Genomic DNA, 27,795 nt, shown 5'->3' with positions numbered 1-27,795 from the left:
TTTTTATCCCCTTTCTATTTTTTTCCAACCATAACTGCCAAATATGTGGTTAGCTTGTCCTAGTTTCTCACCCAAAGTTCCTGCTCTGACATAAATAGATTAGACTAAGTTAAGATTAAAACAATCCATACTTAAATTCCTTTATATTCTTATGCTAAATTTTATACACACTCATCATAAACCTTATATCCAACACAAATTTTGAATAAACTGTAATTACTTAAAGTTTCATAAAAATATAAAAAATTTATTGAAATTTCTAAAATACTTTGTATATAATTATGTGTACTAACTTACAATTGCAAATATATAATATGTAGGCAATTCATAAGAAGTTTGTATTTTAAACACTTAAATGAAGTGTTTACAGATGTGTGAAAAATATTAGAAACTCGTAACTGCTGTAGAATAATTAGTATTTTGCATTTGAAACCGATGAACTGCTAAACATGGCTTTGAATAATAATAGTCTGGCCGATGATGATAATTGTTGGTGAACAAGTAAATACTCTATTACTAACTTAAAAAATGTTTGTGTCATGTTTTTAAAAAACTCAACAAAATTCATCAATTTTTTTAATTAAAATAAAATAATAAAAATTTAATCACATGCGATACACGAAACCAAAATTACCATGTAAATATTTACAGCTGACAGTAGTATACTGTGTACATATATATACATAATATTTGCATTATTCATATTAATGTAAATTTATTATACATATGATAGAAAACTGAATATTAAATACAATAAAACTGCTAAAAGCTTCAGCGTTCTAACAGTTTTTTTTCTTTTGTTATTTCACAAAATTAGCAGTTAGTAACACCACTGTTAGCCATTTAAGTAGTAAAATTGTTTGCCGTTCTTTTAAAATGCTTATTTATTTATTTTTGTCAGTCCTTTTAGAAGAGATAAACACTTTTCAAAATTTTAATAGCTGCCTTAGTTTAATCACTGCTGAAGGAAAGTTCCTCTTCAAACCCCATATGTAATGCAATGAATGTTCTTTACACGGTTTAGATAGAAACCATAAATATACCATTACATTTAAATTTGTCCACATTAATATTCACAGGAAGTAATTATTAACATGTTTATTTTCTAACAAATATAGGAATCCAGTGTTAAAATAAATAACTTCTCTGTAATTAATTTACTTAAAAGAACTAAAATGAATGCAACTGTAAAGAAATTATAAATGTACTTCATATGGAAATATTGTACACCAGTGTTTGCTTATGCCATTAGTCTGTAACACAAAAACAGGAAAATGATGGAATCATTTGTTCCCTGTTAAGCTATTGAAAAGTACAAATCGTGTTGAGAAAATGTCTAATTTTATTTTGAATAAAAACAAATTTCAAAAAAAGTTTAAATTACTCAACAGGTTTGTTGGTGATGTCCTAAATAGCTGTGAAAATTTTATTTCTCAATTCTGCCTGAACTAGAAATATACTCTGATCACCATTCCCATCTCACTCATCATTTCTCAACATCTTGTACAAATGTATAGAAGGATAAGTAAATAATTTTTCACCCTCCATTCATAAAAAAAAGAAAGAAAAACATGGTTTATATTAATCTATTTTTGCATGTGACCTCTCTTAAGGATGTTTTTTCCCCCTTTCCTTCCTTTGTCAAAGATAGACTAAAGAATAAAACCGACTATCCAGGATTTTAGAAATAGGAAAGTTTTCACTGGAAAATATTTAGAAGTGTTGAACTATGCTGGCAAATTTTAGTAGGTGAATAATTAACTTTGCTATTAAGCTATGTTATGAAATTTTAGGCAATAAATAATAAGCTTTATTAGGATATAATTCATTTTTATTGCATTATAAGAAAAAATTGGATTTTTAGTAAAATAACAATGTCGTTAGTATTTTACATAACATCTAAACTTATTTTCTTAAATTCTTTTTTAATTTAATTTTAATTTGTTTAATTGTTAATTTGGTAAGGTTGGTAAATTTTCTTAAATAGAAATGCACTTTATGACAACCTTTTAAATTTCTGATTTTAATATAAATACATTTGCACTGCATTACTTATCTGCAATCATTTGCATAGTGAAAATTCCCACTATCCGGAACTCAAAGAATTTCCAAGCTATAAATACTTCAGTTATATTGTTTACCTCCCCTTATGCCACCTACACTTGCTTGCTAAATTACATTTCTCCACTTAGCCAGCATTCTCCAATGTTAAAATGTAACTGTGTATATAAAATTAAGGAGGCATGTTTAGCATCCCTAGTGTTGTACCAATAAAGAAAAAAATGCCTCCAAAGAATTGTTCCTGTTTATAAATAAAAATGCACATTTAATTTTCAGGATGGCTACAGTTGATTGCAGCTGCGTCATTATACATTGTAATACCACCGTCCCTATCACAACTACAAATTAATTGTTTTTCTCATACCATTTCTAGAATATTACACACATATATAATTTTACTGCATATTTTGTATACTATACATAGTATATTGAGAGAAACAGACACAGAATATAAAATACATACTTATCTACTGCATATATTACTTTCAAAATTTTTTGTCAAAAGGAGTTCACTAATTCTTAAGTTTACATGAACACAAAAATTATACATGAATTTGCAACTGTGATGAGTTGGTATCCTTAACTCCCACTAATTCAGGGATCACTAGTATTAAAAGTTCAAGTGATTCAAACAGCATATGATTACGTAGAATAATAAATAACAGAGCTGCACCCTGATCTATTAAAATGCCATTGAAACCTTAGCAAAAACAAATAATTAATATTCTGTTATGAGTAATTTTTTTTTATTATCCCAAAACAGAGTAAAATTCGTAAACACAAAAATACACAATATGAAAATTTCTGAGAGCACTTTTTTCTTCTCAGAATACAAGAAAGCACAAAACAGAAAACAAGGCTTGTTTTAATCTATAAGATAGATAACGGCAAAAAGAATTTTAAAAAAGTAAATAATTTTCATATGTTTCACATGCATGCAGCAAAAGAACACAAGATCAAGATTAAATTACCAATTCATCAAGTTTACTGAAATAATACATAAACCATATGTAAAAGCTGATTCATAATTTCTTCTTGATTTTTAAAACTTTACAGTAAAATAACAAATGGAGTAAAAAGTTGCAGATATATAATATACATTGCATATTGTATATAAAGTTGTTGTAGTATATAAAGAACCCAAGTTTGTACTCATAATAATTACCATTACAGGTACAATATGATGCAAGCATGACATTCACTATGAACACTAAACTTATTTGTGTTTGTGCATGAACTTTAGAATTCGTTAAATATGAGTTAGTTGTTATATTAAAATGAAAATTTAGTATACAAAATAAAATAAGAGTAACTCTAGACAAGAAAATTAATATACAAGTGCTAGAAAACTGACTGCTTGTATGAGGTAAAACAAAATGAAAAATCCTGGAAGGAAGTATGAATCACCCTTTATTAAAAATCAGATTAGTATATAATTAGACATATATTATATATGTCCTTAATAATAGAGTATCTATATCACAGAGAGAAAAATAGGCACAACTTTTTTTTTTTTTTTTTTTTTTTTTTGTTATATCCAAAACAAAGACTAGGTACCTTCTGTAAAACTTACACTAAATACTAGCAATTTTTTCTTACTTGCTTAAACATAAAAATAACTAGCCATATTTAACACATTGCATTCCTTGTAAAAAAATTCAAGTTACTTTAATATATATTAGTAGGGTAAATAAGATTGCACGGTTAGCAGCATACAAAAAGTCTTTAAAATATAGAGAAATGAAACTCAATTTTAAAAAAATTGATGAAAACCATGAAAAATAAGAGAGAGGTAAGAAACAGACCAGCTGTTGATTGCACCACTGAAAATTTTGGTCATACAAAAATAATATATAAATGTGTTTAAAATGACTTCGAAAATGCATAAACTGTTTGTTATGTGTATTAAATCATGTTAAATTGAGCAGTAGAGGTACCTGACTTGTCTCTTCAGACTAAACATGTCATTAAACCATTTATTACATATCTGCAAAATAATAAAACAAAAAAAAAATTAATATATGAGATAAATACATTTTAGTAACTTATAAATATTGAGATTACATGCCCACCATTATGAACATTAGTAATATTACAAAAATGAAATTCATAATATTTTATTACATAACATATATTATTAGTTGAAGCTGATATTACATTGCAAAATCAGAGGTGCTATTAGTCTCAAACTTCACGTTTTTTTTGTTAGCCTTTTGGGATGGGATGACCATTATACTGGCCTTACTATTCCCTGTTTGAAAAGACAGGGATATCCACTTTGGTCATGTCTTTTTCCAAGCTGAAAAGGTGGGGTGAACTGTCAAGTTTGATGTCCCTGGAGTTTTAACCGCTTATCTCTTACAAAGGTCTTTGTGTTAAAGATCCAGTTTCCCTTGTAATTCCCTTTTCATTCTTGCAGCTTTAGAATTCGAAGATAAACTCATTTGTAGTTATCTTGTAAATTCTTCCCATTATTTCAAAACCTATATACGTTGCACAAATTTCTCCTTCCGATTTGAAAGCATTTTACTAAAAAAATTTACAATGCGAAATATATGAACAATGTATAGTACAAGTTACATCTGAACTAAACACTGCATATTTTAAACTGTCAGTTAAGTTGTTTAGTTGTCAGTTGTTTAGTTAGTTAGTAAGTTAAATTATCTTAAGCATTATGCTTTAAAGAAAACTTTTAATATTTATTTAGACTTAAAATTTTAATTTTTTTGCTATTTAAATTTTAACATATCCATATAGTTTTTCTAAACATTTATGTAGCAATGATCTTTTATTTTTTTAACTATTCCTTCCACGGAGAAAATTTTAAAAGAATTTGGATAATTCCAATAAATTATACGGTCAAAAGTCGTTAATCCGGACTCATCGGGACTTCGGCGATTCCGGATTATAGATCATCAGTTTAAATCTGGTAAGATGGCATGCACAAATTATAAAATTAAAAATATGAAACAGTAATTTATGAAATAAAGAACAATTATGATCTAAAGGGTATCAAAATTTACAAAAAAAAAAAAAGCTTAATATTTATTTGTTTACTTTATTAAACATTTCTTTCAATGTAAGTTGTTTAAGTTGCTTCATTTTTTATGTGATAATACATTCTTAATTCTATAAACAGACATAATTTCTTGTTCAGTTACAAAGTTCCGCTGTTCAAGTCCTATAATTGCTGTGTCGAGAATACTGACTAATTTGTCAATCGAAATTTTTTCGTTTTCAATAACCTCTGTCATTTTCTTTGCTATCGGAAACGAATTATAATGACGAGGAATTTGATTTAAATCATACCAAAGACGGAGTACATCGAGATGAAATACTACATTTAGTAAGGAATTATAAGGCAAATAAAATAAAAACATCTGCTCTAAAGATAAGGATAGTGCTGACAGATCAACTTCCAATTCATTGCGCACCCGCAGCGTTAAAGATAAACAAAGTTTAGATAAACAAACGTTAAAGTTTAGATAAACAAAAGATATGCCTTTATCCATTTTTTGCAGCAATTCCACTTTTTGTTTAATGGACTTCGAAACATACTTTCGCTTTGTAGATCCTTTACATATAAGTAAATATATATCAGATATTCTATTTGACATAATCGAAAGTTCAAGCTTACTTTAATAAAATTGCTCTAACAGTCTGCAAAAAATAATAAGCCGGATCCAATTTCAAGATTAAGGAACAACGCAATCTGAAACATTAACTGAAATAGATAATTAGATAATTTTAGCTTAGCTTATACCATCCATTATACATTAAACGCGCACTCATAAACGTATTTTGCGCACATGCATATTCGCGGCCGTAAAGGTCTTACGCGCATGCGTTTGTAGCTTTGAGGTCCAGATTGTAGATCATTCCTGATTATGGGTGTCCGAATTAACGACTTTTGACTGTACTACAAAACAAATTAAACAGTACAAATAAATATGAGAGTAAATAATGTTTGTCTTTACTGCAACATTTGCATGGTGTTTCTTTGTTTACGAAGCCATGAATGTTTGTAAATTTAAGTAACTATGTTCATGAAATCTATGAACAAATTTTAGATGCATTAAAAAATTAGATGGAGACGCCTGATAAATTTAAAAAAAAATATATCTATAAAATAACAGATATGGAGTAATTATATAACAACTTCAAAATAAAATAGACTTCCTTTTTTGTTATCACTTTATAAAGGCACTTAATTTGGTAAGGTTGGTAAATTTTTTTAAATAGAAATGCACTTTATGACAACCTTTTTACTTCCATTCGATTTTATAATTTTTGAAGGCAAGTTTGTAAATTTTATTTTACTAATTTGACCTTTAAATTTCTAATTAACTACTTAATTTTAAGAGTGTATCATTTTTGATCTTCTTATGAATTTGAAACTACTTTTAATATTTTAATATGTTTACTTCTGTTTTTGAATTTGAAAATGGGAGTGTAGGGGATGTCTTCTAAAGTAAGCATCTTGTTCAGATTAATTGTTTTCTTATTGATAACTTTAATTTTAAATTATTTGCTATTTTGTTTTAAATATTCTTTTGGCTTAAATGAACTAATGTCTGTATTTGGATTGAGCATTAATTGTGACTTATGGTTTGAATATAGCAAATAATTTTATGCTTACTTAGAAGTAAGATAGTAAGATGAAACACTCTCTTAATTTAGTTGTTAAGTGATGGTAGATTGATTTATTCCCTTAATAAATCGATTAATCTGTGATCAATGACAACAGCTACTTTTTCAATATTTAAAAGTTGCTTTTGGTTTTGGTATTTTTGCGATTAAATATTTTCCTTAGCAGATTTTTAAACAAGAAGTTGAAATTATTTAAAATACTATTTAAATTCTAAAAACTTTTTCATTGATGGTTCTTGTGTATCACTGAGTAGTCTGATTTAGAATCAACTGCACCTTTAAATTCTCCCTTCATAAGGAAAGCCATCTAAACAGTTTACACAAGAATACCTACATTTACCTTCCTTTTGTGAAGGAAAGCTTCTCTTTCGAGATGAATCAAACTAACTAAAAGTGCCATTGTTTACAACAGCAAGGGACTTCTTAAGAAAGCATAAGGTAAAAAAAAAAAAAAAAAAAGAAGAAGAAGTCTTTTTAAGGATCTTACAAGAATCAAATCCCCGACTTCAAAAGGTTAGCATCCCTTTTCAAATGTTGCCAACAAAAGTTATTGCGCTGGATTATTTTTAAAAAAATGTACCAAAAAAAAGGGGGGGTACAATACATGATGAAGTAACATAAATAAAAGAGTGTTATCACCATGTATTATTTTTCAAAAACTAATATACCAAATATTAAAAAAAAGTATGGCACTTTATGAATATCACTAAAGATATCAGATGTAAAATATCTTTAACTTCCATGTGCCAGATTGTTGTCATTTAGTGAGAATAATAGCCATGTAAGCTAAAAAATGTATAGCAACACAATAACACTATATTGGAAATTCTAAAGATATAGTGTTTCTAAACTTTTCTGATTTTGCTGTTGAATTTTATATGGTGTAAGTGGGGGTGGGAGAAGTGATGTTTAATAATGAAATTAAAAAGACCAAAAAAAAAAAAAAAAAAAAAGTATGTCAGCAGAGAGACTCCAAGACCAGATAGATAAACGCATGAGCTCAAAGGGAGCATAAAAAACTATAATAAACCTTCTGGTGCAGTGTTATTATCTTAATCCTTTAAGATTTATTTATTTATTTTTAAGAGGTGAAGAATCATGTAAAGTTATAAATACTAAAACGTACCAGCCTGAGCATGAACCTTAGTCCCTTGCAATGCAATTGATGGCTGGGAAACTATGTTAGACATTGCAGAAGCATCATTTTCACTGCTTGTCTTTGAAGGTACTTCAATGTGTCCTGCTAGTATAATGCTCTAAAAATGATTAAATAGTAAATTCAAACTAATAAAATGAGCATTTTATTTGATGTATAAAAGAATATGCATACATATGATGAAATATAAATCGAAGCTGAAATACAAAACAATCAGAATAGAAAAAACTGTATTAACCAAAACATTTAGGGCAATAAATTTGGAAAATATCAAGATATATTTTCTTGACTGCAAAATAAAATAGTTCATCATCATCAACCTTTATAAGGTATTATATGCACTATGCCCACTAAAATTCCTCCGAATTCCTGAATACTTGAGGTAAAAAAATTTAAACTGTTAAATAATTAATTTATTTTAAATGTAATCAAGCATTTAAATCATTATGCTAATTCAATTCCTCTCTCATTTAAAGCTTTGATGAAATAACATTTGATAAATAATTTATTTCTGACTTTTAAACAGCATTTTACAGGAAAGATCATTTGACCTAGCATCTTTTTTATCAATTTCTACAAAATAATTATTGTAGTGCAAGCTGACTATTCTATTATGAAGTTTGACTATCTTGACTGAAATGACTTCAGAAACCCCTAGAAAACTAGTGGACACACATTTACAAGACATATAGGAAAGACATATATACACATTCGTTCATTTGTTCTGCTAAAACAATCCATATCAAAACTTCTAGCTATTTTTATCCATTCAGCTGTTTAAAAACAAGGAAAATATGTCATATACAATAATAAAACACTTATCCTTACTGAAGTAAATGTATGTACACAAATATAATCCTTTTAGCTTTCTATATTAATAAACATTTGAACACTAAATACTCACTATGTGACAGTTGCAAAAAACATACCAACAGTTTAAAATATTAATTAATGTTATTTTACTAATAGCTAATACCTCTTATTATTAAAAGCAAAAATTATTTAATTAGTAAAGAGAATTCCACTTTTATTAAAGTGAAAACTCTGTTGTTTCTTAAATCAGTTTCTAACACATTTATAATTTTAAAAATGGGTTTTAATAATCGGTGCAAGACATGGATTTTAATGATATTTTATTTTGCCTTGCAAAAATTAATTTTATACCAGTCAAAAATGGACAGAACACATATCTTTCAGTCAGAAAAAAATAAATAATCATAATTAAAAACAAGATACAGTTCTATTAACTGAAATAAGCAGTTTTATTGTTATTGCATCTATATTCTCAAAATGCACATTAAGAAATAAAGGAAAGGGATCTTTTCACAAATTTATCTAGATAACAATTGTGTTTCCATGACAGAGGCTCTTGGACTGTTCTGGTATTCACTTGATTCTATAAATAGCTATAATTTGCATGGCCAATTCTGTCAGTTAAGTGGTTCCTCCTGATAATCTTTGCTACTTGTTTGTTAATCTGTTTCTTATACCCCCTTTTGGAGTTTTGGTCCACTATCAATAACACTCATAAAACATGAAGTACTTGCACCTCTACCTGTCGAGCAATCTGATAAAAGGATCATCTGGTTTCTTTATGAGTCACAGTACAAATCTCTGAAATTCTGTGAATTGGTTGAAGATGCACACTGTTATATCTTATGTATAGATTTCAAAATAAATGTTCAAAGCAAACATTCAATGGAATTTGTTCCATTGAATGTAATTTTTCTCTCTGCTTAATTAAGGTAAATGTTTTAGTGAGCATTAGCTTATGAATTTGCTACAGATCTCAGAAACTTTGATCATTCTACCCCACTTATCATACTCAATTTCCAAATACAAAAATGTATTCTCCCTTTTCTCTCATCCTCTTTTCTAAATTTCATTCACTTTCAATAAGAGAAAAAAATTTTCCTTCTTTAACAACTAAATACCGTTAATATTTTGTAAGTAATCACAAAAATTTCTTAACTATGCAGGTATGAATTATATATTTCTGGGGTTAATATAATCCAAATTTAATCTAAATATAACACTGCATTTAAGAGAATCTATGTTTTTAAGCTCATTAGATAAAAAGAGAAATATAATATAAATATTATGACACTGCTAAATACCTGCAAGATAAAATGCTTTCTGTAAGGTAAAATAAAATACTTCCCTTTCATACCAGCCTTGGGAAAGAAAATACAAGGCTATAGTGTGCTACATTCATGCATTTCCACTTTGGTGAAAAACAAATGGTTACCAAACTGCATGTGTATTCATGGTTTATGCTTCTTCAGCTAATGAATTTTTTTTTTCGTTTAAAATAGAGTTTTTTCATAACTAAGTATTTAATATGTTATTATTTTCAGTCTGCTCTTAATGCTATAGCTAGAAAGTAATGCTTATAGGAATCAGCAAAATGGCACACCCAAAACACACAGGTGAACAAGTGAGAGCAGGTCCAGACACCTAGGCGTCTTATGCAGAATGATGTAGATGGATGTTGACTTATGCAGCAGGGTGCTACATAGAGGTGTTAACCTGCTAAGAGCAGCGCTTCCCAGTGCTCTACAAAAAACACAGGGGTATGCCTCAACATTACCTAAAGCAGTGGTTTTTTAAAGTCAGGACCAATTTAAAACCTGCAAAATAATTGTAGGTACACTACATACACATTTCTGAGAAATATGTTATAATAATTAAGTCAAATAATACAGAAAAAAATATCTATATCATAAAAAAATAAAATGAGACATAGCTTAAGTTTATAAGAATCATGGTTTGATTTTGTTTATTTGATTACGGCAAAGCCTCGAGGACTATCTGCCTAAGAGAGGGATGCCTTTGTGGAGAACTTTCTAAGGGAAACTTGTTCGTATACACATTACACATGTGGAAAATCATAAAAATGTCCATGCATCCAGCCCATTAGCAATGAAAAACATGAGCCTCGTGTGTCCTAGTGATTTCTTCAATATTTGGGCATATAATTAAAAGGTAAACTCTCATTTCTTCATCAATACATTGAAGAATTCTTCTCTTTTTGCACTGAATTGTGATAACAGCAAAAAATCCTAATTCACAGATATATGATGCTGAAAACTGTAGTAAGATGTTCAATGTGTTTTTAAATGTTGACTCAAGAACTCAATTTTTCTTATAAGATTGTTAAATGTTCAACTATTATTAGAAGTATTTCATTTTTGCAAGAGTTATTTCCCAATGAAAACAAAAATTACCTTCAACAGCTTTTCTTTGCCAAATCTGTAGTTTTCTCTGAAATGTTTCATTTTGTCAATGGATGTAAGAATACTTTATTCTTTCCCTTACATACTAATGATCAAAACATCGAGTTGCTGAAATATAATAGCCAAATACTGTAACCTGGCAATCCAAAATTCTTACCAAAAGAGTTTACAACAATTATTTGAATTTTGATTATTTTTATTTCAATTTGATTATTTTTATTGAAACTAAGCTTCTCAAATACACATGTTTCGGCAGATTTTGTTTAAATAAATTTTACCATCTGAACACCTTCATAAAACTTCTCTTAATTTTCCTCCCAATACTTTTACAATCAAAGCCTCCTTATGAAGAAAGCAATGAGTTATGTAACATTCTCATTTTGCTTTTTTACAAAAACAAAAGATGCAAGGTCCTTAACATAGCCTATCATGGAAAGAGCTTCAATGCCTAGACATGACTTCCATGTTAACTGCCATTTATCAAGAAAGTTTTCCAAAATGTTAAAAACATCCTCACCTTTTGTAGACATACTCAACTCTTTGCAAAAAAGAAACTGATTTACTATTTGATCCTCAATAATAAAACAGAAAAATGCTAAGAGTTGAACCTTATTGGTATTGTCTGCTGACTCACTTGCAATACAAAATTTGAATACTTGTTCATTACAGCATATGTTTATCTCAACAGCAAAAGACATTTACATAACACGTCTCTGAACTGTATCGCTGCGCACAGAAATCTTGCTTCTTTTCTTTGCTGCTTCATTTCCTACCGTTGTCATCACAATTTTTTTGCATGCAGGCGTGAGTGAGTGAGAGATTATGGCGCAAAACCAAAGTTGATTATAGTGCGCCAAACGCGAGATGGGGTGAGTACAATTGATGAAATTAAAATACAATAAATAAAAACAAGTAGACAAATGTGTCAAATCCAGAGGAAGAAGTCATATAAAAACAAGTTAAAACCACACATTTAAAATTCAAGATACAATTTTCAAAACAAATTACATTAGGTGATAAAAGCCAGTCTCTTTTAAATAATAAAATAAATTACAATTCACCTCCCTTCCGATTAAACGGTCGAGAGGTAAGTCACAGCTATTAAAATACTTCTGACGAAGATTATTAAAATATGGCCACTCAATTAAAATATGACGGACAGATAGACAAACATTACAATTTGAACAAACAGGCTCATTCTCTGCTTTTAAAAGGTAGCCATGTGTCACTCTTGTGTGACCAATTCTGAGGCGAGTCAAAAGAACTTCTTCTTTACGATTTCCAGCAAAATCCCAATGCTCAATTCTAGGCTTTACATGTCTTAACTTGTTTTGACGCTGAACATCCCAAAATTGCTGCCATTTTTTTTGTATCTTCTTTTTCACAACACAACAGATGTCTCCAAAAGGGATGAGGCGACTGGACAGTTCAACAGCAGATTTGGCTGTGATATCTGCCAGCTCATTCCCTTTAATTCCCACATGACCGGGAACCCAGCAGTACAGAATTTCATATCCACGACTCGTTAGGTTTATATGTATCTTGAGAACATCCACTATGACTGGGTTTTGAGTGTTAGAAAAAGCTTCTAAAGATTTCAGTGCACTATAGGAGTCTGTATAAACTATAAACTTTTTGTGGCAGCGCCTAGAGATGTACAAAAGACAATAATATATTGCAGTTAATTCAGATGTTAAGACAGAGGAGGCATGGTGCAAGCGTCTGCCCTCCATGTGGTCTTCAATTACAAATGCCATCCCGACATGATCTGTTGACTTGGATCCATCTGTATAAACTGGAAGATAACTGCTATATTTGTGCCTGTGCTCAGCGAAGAGTTGTCTATAAATGATGTCATTGGAGCTTGCCTTGACGTGATGCTTGAAAACATCAAGAAGCTGAATCCGTGCATTTTCCCAAGGTGGGATTTCAAAATTCCGTACTGCTTGGGGGCGCATATCAGAGAAGGAAAGTTCCTCAATGATAGGGCGAACTCTTAAAGGAAAGGTAGGAACACAGGATGGACGTGTTTCAAATAAAGTGTTACACACATCATCAAGTAAGTACAGTTTATTGGGATGTTCAGGTTGTGATAGAATATTAAAATATTGCAATAGGGACAATTGCTCACGCCTCAGATAAAGTGATGGTTCGTTAGAGTCAACATACAGGCTCTGGACAGGAGAAGTTCTGAAAGCTCCTGAACAAATCCGCAGAGCTTGATGGTGAACAGGATCGAGTTTTAACAAAACTGATGACCGAGCGGATCCGTAAACAACTGAGCCATAGTCCAGTCTAGAGCGAACCAGGGCTCTGTAAATGCGAAGCATGGAGCAACGCTCTGCACCCCAGGAGGTGTTCGCCAACACTTTTAAAATATTTAGTGTTTTTAGACACTTCTTTCTCAGGTTTAAAACATGAGGAAGGAAAGTCAATTTCTGGTCGAACGTCACTCCTAAAAATTTTACTTCGGGCGCAACTGGAATAATTGAACCATTGAGATATAACTCAGGTTCAGGATGGAGACCTCGCTTCCTACAAAAGTGCACACACACAGTTTTTTGTTTGGAAAAAGTAAATCCCTGTTTGTTTGACCATTCTTGGATCTTATTCAGAGCTATCTGCAACTGCCTCTCTACGTATCTCACGTCTGCCCCTCGACAGCTAATCTGCAGATCATCAACATATAGAGATCCTAAGATGGTGGAAGGAAGTTCTTTTAGTACTGAGTTTATTTTTAAACTAAACAGGGTTACACTAAGCACACAGCCTTGAGGCACACCCTCTTCCTGTTGAAAAACATCCGAAAAAACAGAGCCAATTCTTACTTGAAAAGTTCTAGCTTTCAGGAAATTCTGAATGAAAATTGGTAGGTTGCCGCGCAAGCCACTCTCGTGAAGATCGTGAAGTATACCGTATCTCCATGCCTTATCATAAGCTTTCTCTATATCGAAAAAAATTGAGACAAGGTGAATTTTTCTTACAAAAGCTTTTTGAATTGTTGTCTCTAAGAGGAGCATGTTATCTACGGTTGTTCTCCCTTTTCGAAAACCGCTTTGATAAGGTGATATAATATTATTTTTTTCCAAGAAGTAGACTAGGCGGCTGTTTACCATCTTTTCAAACAGTTTGCAGAGGCAACTCGTAAGGGCAATTGGCTGATAGTTGGAGGGATTCCTTGGATCTTTCCCTGGCTTAGCAATAGGAATGACAACAGCTCTCCTCCATGCACTGGGGAAAGGTACGCTCCTTCCACACCCTATTGTAAAGAGTGAGAAGGGCATTCAGTGACTTATAGGACAGATGCTTTAGCATTTCGTAATTCACGCCATCAAGACCCGGAGAAGACCTATGTGTCTGCAATAAAGCTCTCTTTAATTCCACCATAGTAAATGCTCTATTGTAAGGCTCAGATTTGGAAGAGTTGAATGCGATGGGATTTATTTCAGAGTGCTGCTTCATAGAGAAAAATGCACGTGTTTAGTTTCTGCTGGAAGAAACGGCAGCAAATGTCTCACCAGTAGTATTTGCAATTTCTTCTATGGAGCTAATCACTCGGCCATCTTTTTCCAAAAAGGAAAGTGAGTGGTCTTTATATATGCCGCATGCTTTTCGAACTCTTTCCCAAACCCGCTTACTAGGCGTGGAGGATGTTACTGACGACACATATGAAATCCAGGAATCCCTCTGGCTCTGCCTTCTTACTTTTCGTGCATTTGCTTTGGCTCTTTTAAAGGCTATGAGGTTTCGCAGAGTCGGATATCTACGAAAAATACCCCATGCTTTTTTCTGTTTTTTCAGTGCTTCATGACAGTCGCGATTCCACCACGGTTTCGAATATTTTAGTATTTTTCCTGATGTTCTAGGAATCGAAAGCATAGCTGCCTGAATAATAGTATTAGTAACAGCTTCCACAGCGTCATCGATATGCACATCTTCTACCATTTCCTCTGTGAGCTCTGCGGAGGAAGAGAAGAGTTCCCAGTCTGCCCTGTCTAGTATAAACCGAGGGAGTCTCGACATGGGGTTTGCTACTCTTCGTGCAAGAGATACAAAAATGGGATAATGATCGCTGTTGTACAGGTCATTTCCGACACTAAAAGTGCAAAATGGCAACAGAGACGGTGAACAGATGGCAAGGTCGAGAGCGTGGAATGTCCTTGAAGGCTCATGGAAGTAAGTACCTTGCCCATTATTCAGGAGACAAAGGCTATGATCTTCGATCATCTGCTCAATTTGTCTTCCTCGGCAATTTGTATCTTTACTACCCCAGAGCGGACTATGGCCGTTAAAATCTCCTATTATGATGAAAGGCTCAGGCAGCTGCTCTAAAAGACCATTTAAATCTTGCTGATCAATATGCTCATTTGGAGGCAAATACAGAGAAACAACTGTAACAACAATATCAAAATTTGTTTGAGTAGCGACAACTTGGAGGGATGTCGTCAAAGAAAGCACATTTGAGGGATAATCCAGTGAGGTGAGGAGACCTACACCTCCACTGGCACGCTCACCTGCAAGGTTATCTTTCCTGACGAAGGAAAACCTCCGAAGTTTTGCCTGTTGTTCTGGTTTTAGATTTGTTTCCTGTACTGCGAAGCATACAGGATGATAAGCATTAATTATGGCTTTGATGTCGAGCAAATTTCGGTGGAAACCGCGACAGTTCCATGAGACGAGGGTGGCCATTATGTCTGGTTTTTGTTCTTTCTGTGCTCTTGTTTGGTTTTTCGTGGAAGTAGATGCCTGGGAAATTCTAGACCCTCCTCTACTTCCATAGTGTCTGAATCCGCAGATTCAGAAATCATTTCGTCAAAAGAGCTATTGCTGGAACTTCTATTTTTATTTGATACTTTTTTAGTGGCAGTTTTGGGTTTACTTTGAATGACTGTTTCTTTATTTTGTATTAAATGAGTTGACTTTTCTGTTTTCTTGGTGGATGTAGTCGGTTGGGTTTTATTTGGTTTAGTCTGCGTGCCTATTGATATTTGGGTGGCAATGCTACGTGTTGTTTTAACTGCACTGGCATAAGATTTGTTTGATTGTAGCTGTGTGCTTTGAACTAGTCTTCTGGCTTCAGCATACGAGATGTTCCTGGTAACTTTAAGAGTCTGTACTTCTTTTTCGGATTTCCATTTTGGGCACAGGCGTGAAAATGCTGGGTGCTGACCCTTGCAATTTATACACGAAGGTGCAGCGGTACAATTTTCAGAATCGTGGCCAATCTGTGAGCATCGGGCGCATGTGAGGCTGCCACGACAAGTCATCTTAGAATGGCCGAAACGCTGGCACTGGAAACATCGCATAGGGTTAGGAATATAAGGTCTTACAGGAAGATTTAGATATCCGGCCGTAATATTCTTAGGCAGATCAGGCGTGTTGAAGGTAAGGATCACGTGTTTTGTATCAATCAACTTACCTTCCTTTCGCATCTTGATCCGCCTTAGCACCACAGACATTTTGGCCAGCTAACTCAGAGACGAACTCTTCTTCTGAAACACACAGAAGGTCGATCTCCGAGATCACACATCTACAAAAATTAAGTGTTTTGTGCGCTGACACAGTTATAGATATTTCTCCAAATTTGGTTTGTCCGGAAAGAGAAGCAGACTGGGTGGCCGACATGGTATCAATAAGCAGGTCTCCTGACCGGAGACGCTTTATGTTCCTTGGCTCACCTATACATGAATGTATATATTTGTTTACGAGAAAAGGAGACATCTTTTGCAGTTCACCAGAAGGACTAGAGATAACAAGGAAGCATGGACAATCAGTAGATTCTTTCGCATTTGCATTGGTTCGGATCTTCTTGGTACTGGATTTGTCAATAATTTCAGTATCTTTGTCATTTGCATCTGTACGGATCTTTTTGTTAATAGATTTGTCAACAATTTCAATTTCTTTGTTCGTTTCATTTGACTCGGGTTTTTTTAGAATGAATAAAGAAGCCATATTTGAAAGAGAAAAAAATTCGGGTCCGACGGCCCCGCCCACCACGGAGCCCTACAAGGGAACACAGATTCCTGTGTTAGGGCTAGCCGGACCTATACGCAAACTGAAGCCCCACAGTCGGCTTTCCCGAAAGCAGGTACTCCCGAGAGCTTAACCCCAAGCCACTGACACAAGGACTAGTGACCAGCCGATTGACACCCGTGAGGACGACTAAGGTGCCTCCCGTTTAACTGAAGCAGAGGCCAAAGCAGTGTGTTGGGGACAGTACCTCGCCCCTCAACTACCAGGACCCTCCTTTCCAGCGACACGGGTCTCCACGCACGGCAAACACGTGGGCAGTTTTCTCGCCACTCGAAAACTAGAAACAAGGTCTGTTCCAGCCTCTCGTGACGAGCCCCAAACTCTGTAGAGAGAAACCACAAGGGAGAAGGGAAGGGAAAAAGTTCCAGCCAAGAGGAGAGGAGACGGAAAAGAGAAAAGATCACTGGGGCTCCAGGATCGTGACACCCATCTCACCAAGAAGATGATCCCCTGAAGGGCTAGGGCACCTAGGGATTGCCACACCCGTACTCACAAAAGTGAGCCCCCTGAGGGCTTTTGCATGCAGACAAAATAAGTGATGCCTAAAGTATGGGCTTTCATGTTTTTTGCTATCAGTTCTCAGACTTGCGATTTGACCCTTACCAAAAACAGTCATTATACTTTTTAAAGAATTTTTCTGCTTTTTTGTTCACTATTCAGACAATCTTTTGAAAAACTTAGATTTAAATTAGAATGCATTGTTTTAAATTATTTACTCAATGTATCAGGAAGTAATTATTCAGTTGGCATTTTACATTCATATAAAGATAACAGCAAAGAATGATATTCACATCCAGGCAAGTACGTTGTGATTTTACTATCTCACTTGCACTTAACTTTTGATCACTTCTAGAATCTGATTCTTCAATAACACGCTTCTTTTTGAGAAATCCATCCATTTTATTTAGCTGTGTTTAACTGAAAATAAATTACATGCACATAACATCCACTCCTAAGACTTTGACAAATAAGTAATATACACAACAAGAATACCACATCTACTACCAATGCCTCACATATATACTGATGGTCAACTCAAGCCTTTTTTACACTGTAAAAAGTGACTACAGCACTGTGGTGTTGGCTGTTGGCTGTACTGAACTAAATCACTGTTTGAGCAAAACCCATAGAGTCATTCAAATTACATTTGTTACGTTTTTGCAGAGGCTATTTACAGCCTCGTTGTGTGCCGCTAAATGGCTGCGCTAGCACTATGACAGAAAAATGCACTAGATGCCATTCTCTTTAACTGATGAAATGCTGATTTATTCATTTTCCTGAGTTTGTGAGTGCATACTGGCAGTGAAAGAAGAAATGTTTCAATCCAAGAAGTTCTTCTATTAATACTAATATGATCATGTATTATTAAAACTATCTTTGAGTATGACTTATGTAAATGAGGTATTATTATGAATTTAATGAGATACTGAGAAAACATTTATGATATTCCTTCTGCAAATAGTCCAATGTAAGTGATTTTATGTCAAAGTTCCTTATTGCCATTGAATAAATATTTGTGTCTTTAAATTCTACTGTTCTCGTACCTGCCGATTCAACATCACAGACAGTCTGAAGTTTACGAAAAGAGGCACAAACTTAATAAGCTGCTCTTTGCAAGAAAAACCACTGTTAATTAACATAATAATATGTTGATGAAAAAGACCAGAGTGAAATGGTACATTTGAGCAACCATATTTATTTTTATATCTGAATACATATTTCTCTAGATTACCACAGGATGCACCCAGAAATCTAGGACTCACCAATGCACCCTAGCACACCCTTTGAGAACCATCGACTTAAAGCCATAACTAGCAGAATTCATGTTCAGGAATTATGTCAGCCATGATTTGATTTATTAATAGCAGCAATTTCTGAATTATGGGCAAAAGAAAGTGTCAGTTAAAAATAAATTTTAAATATTTTTATGTATATATTGTTCAAATAAAATTGTAACAAAATTACGTTAAATAAAATAACAAATACAAATAAGCATTGCATAGTAACTGAATGAATAGCTAACTTGCACTTGTCACTGTTTAATCAGTTTTTTTTAATGGCTGTTTACAATATTTGGCCACAAATTACACTTGCTAAAGCCTGAAATGTGCCTATGCTCTTCTCTCTCTATGGTTGCTATAAAAAGTTTTTTAAAATAATAACTGAAGATAAATCTTTAAAATATCCTTATAAAAAGGAAAAATAAACATTTTGCAAACATACTTACATCTTTAATACAATTTTCTGAAGTTAATAATTCAGATTCAATTGTAAAAGATGGTGTTTCAAGAATGCAATGACTTAAACTGGAAGTAACACAATCATCATCTGCAGGCAAATCTAAAGTAGAGGCAGTACGTTATATAAAATGCATTTATTTAAAAAAAAATATTCATTCAAGTATTTCTTACAATATATTTGCTTTAAAAAATATTTATTTAATAATAATATAATTTTCTTCAAATTTAATATTATTGGTTGCATAAAAAGTATTAGGCATTGATATCAAAATGTATAAAAACATAAAAATAAACTATATTGAGATCTGTGAAATTAGAAGACCAAGCAATGCCCAGGAATTTTTCTGCACGTTCAGTGCAAAGTTCTTGAATATTTCAGCTACAGTGACATGATTCATTGTCTTACTGAAAAAATATACTTTCACGTAGGAATGATACTACATAAAAGATATACCTGTCCTGAAATGATGTTTAAATAAGTAACAACCATTAGAGTTTTACATATATGAATGATTAGACAAAAAATTTTCTAGCAAAATATATTCACTTTTTCTGCTAATTTGTTTTTATTCAATACAGCATACTGTTGCTAAAATTTACTCAGGTAAACAACATGTAGATATTACTTGCCCTTGCATATGATGCAATAAAAGTACAATTGAAAATCTTCTTTTAATATATCTGTTAAGCTTGAAATGTGAAAAAGTGGTAGGTTCTTGTGCATGTATTCATGCTACACATCAATAGAATTTTAAAAGACCTCCACGCTGAAATTCACTAATACATAATTCAGATTGCTGAACTATTTATAAAGTGATTTTGCTATAAATATATTAATACTTGATCAGAAATTCTACATTTTATGTTCCATGGCTAATTTCATTTAATAATTTTCTTTCATTTTTATACTGATAAAATTCTGAGCAGGGAAGAAAAGTTTTTATTTGTCAAAGCATTTTTAAAGATAACAAAAATAAAATAAATTATTAATGTACACATAATTATGTAGATAAACAACATTAAATACAAATATTAACTGATCAAACATCAATTAAACCTTCATAAAAAGTTCTACAATGTCCGCAATAGATTAAGACAATTCTTATCAAAATTTAATAAGAAAAATTATGCTGAAATTCTGCATCATGCTGAAACATAGATATAGAATTTGCACACTTTAAATTTCATTGATTCAATAAATTTCATTTATTGCTGGGATGTATTTTCCCAACAGTATCCCTAAAATTTTCTTTATTAAAAATTAGAAACCAGGAAATACATTTAATCTACTGGGAGATTGGGAGAGATGATGAAAGAATAGCAGAGTTTGCTATGTAACTTATTGTTGTTCATAATAAGTGTACACTACAAAACCTAGAACAGTACAAAGTCTGATATCTGGATGCCCAATATCCAGAATAATTTAATATCCAGAACTCTAGATTAAATAATCAGGACTGCTACTCAAACCAAAGAATGAAATTCCCTGACTTTTCCAGGTGTGTTTTAAGAAAATTCCAATCTATCTGCGTAGCGCATGTTGGCTGTTCTGAAAGGTAAATTAATTATGGGACCACTTGAAACCACAAAAATTTGTCAATCACATATGACTTATAATATATATATAAATAATGCCCAAATATTTACTAATTAATTACTTAATAGTTGTTTTCTCCACTGAAGACAGAAGAATAGAATTTGCCCAATCTGGATTAAAAAATGTCTTGTGAAAGTATTATTAACTAATAATAAATAAATTTAGAAAGAAGAAGCTGCATTAAATGATATGAATAACATTAAAATAAATTACTTAAAGATTAAAACTGAATTATAATAATCAATGATATTTTGGTGAATATAATTAGATTAAATGGTTAGCCTAGATGACCGATTGCTATTTTTTTTATCTTACTGCAAAATAACAAATAAGGTATTTAGTAAAAAGAAGAAAAAAAAGGTTTAGAAGATTTTCTGGTAAAATCCTAGTATACAGTACAGCCTTGGCACGATTTTGAAAATTATTGCCAATACCAAAATGACTCGTTTACTCCTCATCATCATGTCACCAAATCCCGTGTGTATCCTATACTAGGATTAAACCAATTTTGTTTAGACGAGAATGGGAACATATTTTCTCGTTCAACATGCACTGCACATGCGAATCTCTCGATTTTCAAGGTTATTGAAAGCCAAAATTGCTGGAAATTTGCTTCGCCATTCTAAAAGACAATCTGATTAGAACTGCAAAAATTGTCTCTATGCCAGCTGTCCGAATCACGCTCACGCAATACATAACTCACCAAGAAACAGAATTGATACCATCATTGGCATAAAAATCCCTTTTTTTGTTGGGATCGCCATATGAAACTCCCTAACTTTTCCAGATTTTGACTAAAATATTTAAATTCCAACTTTTTAAGTCAATTTTCGAATTCCTTGACTTTTCCCGGTTTTTCAGATTTTCCAGGTAACGTGGCAACTCTGAATAATACTCAAAGAAAAGCAGATGTATCATAAAAGCAATTTTTCTCCAGACTAAGATTCTGGAATTATAACTAGAGGCACCATATGTCAGAGATCTATACATTTAATAGCATATGCTGATGACATCAACATTATCGACAGAAGCAAACAGACGGTTGTGGAGATTTATATTTTTCTAAAGTCTGCAGCAAGAGGCGCTGGACTAATCATTAAGGAGTGTAAAACAAAATATACCACAGTAACTAGTAAAGTACATAATCCTCTTACACTGCAAATAAATTTTTATACTTTCGAGGCTGTTTCTCAGTTCATAAATCTTGGTACTATTATCTCTAATGATTACTATCACTAAAGGTATTGCTTTCATGTTTTGTTTTTCTAACATTATTAAGAACATTTTTTGGTGGAAAACTTTCATTACAACCAGATACAATACAAAAAACAGAAAAATGGATATGTGCCGATGATAATACTGCTACACCCACTCAAAAAACATTATTCAAAGCACTGTAATTCTTTATAAAACAGAACATTACCAAGATGAATATGAAGAAAATAATAAAGGGAGCCTGGGTTAGCAAAAGAAAGTTCATAAAAATAGTTTTTTTAATTTATGGAACAATAGAATACAATCTTTAAAATGTCACATATGTGCACACTATAATAATAGATGATAATTATTAGTTCATGGACAGCAATAGATTTTCTATCAAATTATTAGCATATCAATCAAATCTATCAAATCATTTCAGACTTTTAATATATTTAAAACTTTTAATTCTTAGGAATTAATAAAAATACTTTGCCAGCAATTAATTTAATTTCTTTTCACTGCAGAAACTAGAGAAATTGTATTACTACTAGAGAAATGTAGCACACTTAAACATTTATATATCAGTAAATAACACAAATATCTTAATAAATCTTACTTTGATATATAGCACTAGTACTCTGTTCAGGCTCTGATTGTATTGGAGCAGGATTAATTAATAAATGAGGAGGTGAGGTAACAAAAACACCATCACTGGTCGACAAAACACTTGATCCAAATACAGTTTGTTGAGGCAAATAATAATGATGTTCATCAGCAAACTTTGGATTTATTTCATTTTTTAAAAAAATTTGTTCACTTGAAAGATTATCTGAAAAATGTAAATTTTCTCTTTCATTCCTTACAGTTGCTTCTACTAAACAAAAACCTGAAAAAAAAAATTCAATTTTTTAATTAAGTGACAATAAAGAACTAGAATGGATATATAAAAAGTTAAGACATGCAATATTTCAACATAATCCACATCAATGCATAAAAATAACTTTATTGGCTTAACTATTGCATAATACAGATAACATAACAGATTGTTGCATGATACGACTTCAAACAGATCGCCTTACTTAAGTATACATAATCAGGAAGACTTGAAACTTTATCGAGGTAAAGATACTGCTCTTGCAGCAAGAAACATAGCTATGAATAACTTCAGAAGAAAACAAAGTGGGGTATGATGTTCCCAGACATGCAAGAAATATTGCTGATCAGTATATTCTCTTGCAGACTAAAGCCAAGCAATAATTCATCAACAGAAACTTAGTAAGAACATTTAGGAAAAAGGGTGAATACTAGTTACCACTTGCACAGGTGAAAACATGTTGCAGGACTGAAAATATGTGCTCTAGGCAGGTTTTCAAAGTACTGATGATAAAAATGATGCTGACATGTTTGGTAATAGAAAAATCAACCTTATCAAACGCTCTGAAATTTGGTGGTACTTTCTGATTATCCACATTGTCACCAAAAGGCCAAAAAATATTGATAAGGCATCATGTTGCTACAGAGTATTTTTACATAACAGCCCATGATGTCACAAAATGTTATTTATATGGCATTTCAAGTATGAGGGTAACATCTTCCCAAGATGGATTCCCATTCTGTGGGCATTTTTGCCAACGTGACTGCTGATTATAATCTCTCCTATGAGAATTTTAGCAATTTAGCATAGCATAAGACAGCATAGTACCGGTTTTGTTGCCTTCCGGAAATACCAGATTTAGCTTTCTGCATGAATAGAGCCTAATGTGGCTTCCTTTTAAGGCTTCATGTGTTCCTTCTCACTTTTCAATGTGCAACGGCAAGTTTGTGCAATTCTTTCTTTCTTTCTTTTTTTTTTTTAGCAAAAACAAATTACTATGTAAATGGAAAGAAAAATAACCCCCTCCCCCTTAAAAAAAGAAAGATGCATGTCTTGTATGGAAAAAAGAATATAAAAAAAAAAAAAAAAAAAAAAAGGCAGCACAAGATACATCATTAAAAAAATATATACAGTACAAAGTCTTTAATACAGACGTCCATAATCCAGACCTCAAAGCTACAAACTTTCTTTGCATGTGTCAATGCATAATGCGTTAACGCATGCACATATGCGTTTACGCAAGCGCATAATACGTTTACGCATGCACGTTTAATGTATAACGGATGGTATAAGCTAGGCTAAAATTATCTAATTATCTATTTCAGTTAATGTTGCAGATTACGTTGTTCCTTAATTTTCTAACTGGATCCGGCTTATTACTTTTTGCAGACTGTTAGAGCAATTTTATAAAAAGTAAGCTTGAACTTTCGATTATGTCAAAAAAGAGGTTCCGATTCTGGAGCTGCCAAAAGATCTATAAGGCGAAAGCATGTTTCGATGTACCACTTCCGATAGTGAAGAAAGTGACAGAGAGGTTATTAAAAACAAACAAAAAAAAAAAACGATTGACAGGTTAGTCGGTATTCTCAACACAGCAGTTACAGGACTTGAACAGTGCAACTGAACAAGAAATTATATCTGTTTATAGAATTAAAAAGAAAGTGTTAGCATGAAAAATGAAGCAATTTAAGCAACTTACATTGAAAGAAATGTTTAATAAAGTAAACAAATAAATATTAAGCTTTTTAGGGGTAAATTTTGGTACCCTTTAGATCATAATTGTTCTTTATTTCATAAATTACGGTTTCATATTTTTAATTTTATAATTTCTGCATGCCATCTTACCAGATTTAAATTGATGATCTATAATTCGGAAAAACCCCTAATCCGGAATTGCCGAAGTCCCAACGAGTCCTGATTAAAGACTTTGTACTGTATAAATATACCTCAAATATGTTTCTCTCCAAAGTCACCGAGTATGAAATTTTCGGTAGGGATGCAAATACAAAGTACCAATTGGCTAAGGTATTAAGTTAGGATATACTTTAACCCTTTCAATATAATTTTGATATTTATCTCTTTCAAAACATGTTATTCCCGAGACATTTTTCCATTAAAATTATATCATGCATTTTCAGCACCATAATGGGGTGTTTTGGCTAATTTCTTTTCCCCACACTTTTGGCTCGATACAAGACAAAACAAAATAACCCCAGAACATTAATTCAATTCATTCCCTAACTTCATGACAAAATACTCCAAAAAACTTTTTAAAAAAAATTGTGAAACGAGTCTCTACAGTTTTGCTGCATCCATTAATTTTAACATTAGGGCATGATAACAAGGAACTGGTATATTCTTCTTCAGGTATGATTCTAGTGGGGGACAAGATGGTGCATGGCACATGGGTGGCAAAATGATTATCAAACATATTACATTTCTGTAAAAAAGGACAGCCAATTTTAATTTGCATATGTGGGTGGCTGATGTTCTAGGATAGGTACTGTTCTACCTACATGTAATAATTACAATCAACTCTTACATTACGATTTATTTGAAACAATCTTTGATCTGAATATTTGGTACTGAAACTGAATATTTGGTAATTCCTTATACCATAAGTAAATGCATTCAGTAAGCAGTACCAAAAGGAACACATGATCCAACAAATCATGGTAATTCAGTAAACAGTAACAAAAGGAATACATGATCCAACAAATCACACTTGTGTTTGGACACCTTTTTTCTTCTTGGCAGAAGCAAAGGCTGCACAGCCAATGCAGTTCAGACACAGTCTTTCTTTATCATACAATGTATATCAACTTAAATGACAAGAAAGTCCAGACACTATTTTTCATTTGAAATAAACTAATATGCAATATTAGATCTAAATATTACTCTCAGATTAACAAAAGGAAATAACATTACAATACCCATTTTCTAAGAGAAACTTATTATCTCTTTTCCATGTGATACACTAAATCCTAAATGAAATAAGAATAATATTAAATATTTGCTTCTCAAAGCTTAGTGAAATCTCTGTACAGGTTACAGAAATGATGTTACAGCCCCTTTAGGCTTTAGTGTAGAATTGGGTGCCCCTTTGATTAGTGACAATTTTTTAAAAAATTTTGGCGATGAAACCTCATTTCTGGTTACCATGATAGTTTTAACTTTGTTTTAGGTTCCTGATTTTTTTTTTTTAATGAAAATAGATATTATGTGTACATGGACAAATTTAAGGCAGTGCGCAATGCCTAGTTTGTGCAATTCTGGGATGTTTTTTTAAGTGAAAAAAGATCGATGTGTACATGGACACAGAGTTTGTGCAATTGTTTGACTTCTTATTTTGGTTTTGTGTAGCGTCCATCTTGAATTTGTGCCTTTCTGGTTCCGAAAAAAAAAATCGCCAATAAACAAGGGGCACCGTAAACTTTTACCTGGTCTTTATTTATATCATTCGAATAATTCAACATGGTCAAATCACAGTGTACTTTCCATTACTTCTTTATATTTCACATTACAATGCAAAAGTTTCTTAGCTAATTAATACATAACAAAAAAGGCCTACTTTTGCAATGTAGCCGGGAAAAAAATACCAAATATAGAATAAAATGACATAAATAAATGGATCTGATGATAAATTACAAAATAGTACTTCAATGATATAAATACAGTACTAAAATTTCAAATCATTGAAATGGAAAGAAAGATAATAACAAACAAAGATTATCATTTAACAATTCTGAAACTAAAATAATAAGAGTATTAAAAGATTTAAAAATACCTGAAAGGGAAATACATAGTTTTAAGAAAACTCCTGCAACCACACAGGTAAAACTGCTTTTCATCTTCAGAATCATAATAAAGCAAAAGCTACTAAAATAGTTTATAAGGGAAAAAACAAAACAAAAACAAATCAGCACTACATTTCGTTTGGCAAAAATAATATAACAAGGTCACTCTTCAATCACATACGCTTATAAATCAAAACAGCTGCTCGTTGACAGTTTGTACAAACACAATTAATGTTACTGAGTAATAACGACTCAGCAAATTAATATATTTTAATTTACATCATTGTTTAATAAAAAAAAAGTTACACAAACAATTCTTAGACAAAGTAAACAAAGTTCAATAGACAAAGTAGACAGACGTCTTGTTTTGCAGCCCCTAAGTCTTTCTGACCGATGGGTGAAAAATCAAGTTTAGGTGCGATGGAAAGTTATATAAAAAGGGGAGTATTCGTATTTCAGAGGAAAGTAAAAAGGAACTTCCTACATTTTTAAACGAGTTCAAAAGGCCAGGAAGAAATAATGGGCAAAATAAAAATTAAAATAAATGGTCCAAGAGTAATAGAGGGAGGGGATAAAAGGCCGGCTTATTAAAAGAAAAAGAAAAGAAGTAGAAAATTTCCTTAAAAAGGAAAGCTTGACCAAGGAGGTTAGAATAGAAGGAGGGAAGGTTCAACTCAAACGGTGAAGCTTGGCGGCCATCTTCCTGTTATCACCGTGACTTGTGCAAGGAAGTCTGTCATTGCAACATTTTTTTCTTTTCTTTTTGAAGCATGTCAGCTTGTATTGCATATTAATGCACAAATAGATTCTCGAAAAAAATTCCGGGCATTATTTTTCACACGTAACTATTAATTTTCTTTTTTTATGTAATATGACAACTATGTCAAAAATATCACAATGTCATGTGGTTTTCTTTCCAGATGTGAAAAAAAAAGACTTAAAATAGGTTAT

The 27,795-nt window shown here is 32.1% G+C and overlaps 1 protein-coding gene across 1 annotated transcript; it reads right to left on the bottom strand.

Annotated features, from left to right (window-relative positions):
- Positions 1 to 563: 563 nt before the first annotated feature.
- On the bottom strand, positions 564 to 27,236 carry LOC118184002 (uncharacterized). The gene is made up of 5 exons (XM_085815981.1): positions 26,835 to 27,236; positions 22,790 to 23,059; positions 19,364 to 19,476; positions 7,838 to 7,967; positions 564 to 4,048 (listed from the first exon to the last, which is right to left on the bottom strand). Exons 1-5 carry the CDS (start codon positions 26,908 to 26,910, stop codon positions 4,041 to 4,043), a joined length of 597 nt encoding a protein of 198 aa, XP_085672107.1. The 5' UTR covers positions 26,911 to 27,236; the 3' UTR covers positions 564 to 4,040.
- Between the last annotated feature and the right edge of the window lie 559 nt (positions 27,237 to 27,795).

This window comes from Stegodyphus dumicola, chromosome 4, assembly GCF_044657685.1.
Source record: "Stegodyphus dumicola isolate Sdum_Otavi_A_Nest chromosome 4, ASM4465768v1".
Classification (NCBI taxonomy): Eukaryota; Metazoa; Arthropoda; class Arachnida; order Araneae; family Eresidae; genus Stegodyphus; species Stegodyphus dumicola.
The sequence above is the reverse complement of the archived record's forward strand: the minus strand, read 5'-3'. Positions and strand labels throughout refer to the sequence as shown.

What these genes read in the sequence shown, in the direction of transcription:
- LOC118184002 (XM_085815981.1), bottom strand. Translation starts at nt 26,910, where the DNA reads ATGATTCTGAAGATGAAAAGCAGTTTTACCTGTGTGGTTGCAGGAGTT. An exon ending in ACTATGTATTTCCCTTTCAG is followed by an intron (nt 23,060 to 26,834) that starts GTATTTTTAAAT and finishes TTTTTTTTTCAG; the next exon opens with GTTTTTGTTTAGTAGAAGCA. An exon ending in TACTAGTGCTATATATCAAA is followed by an intron (nt 19,477 to 22,789) that starts GTAAGATTTATT and finishes CCTCTACTTTAG; the next exon opens with ATTTGCCTGCAGATGATGAT.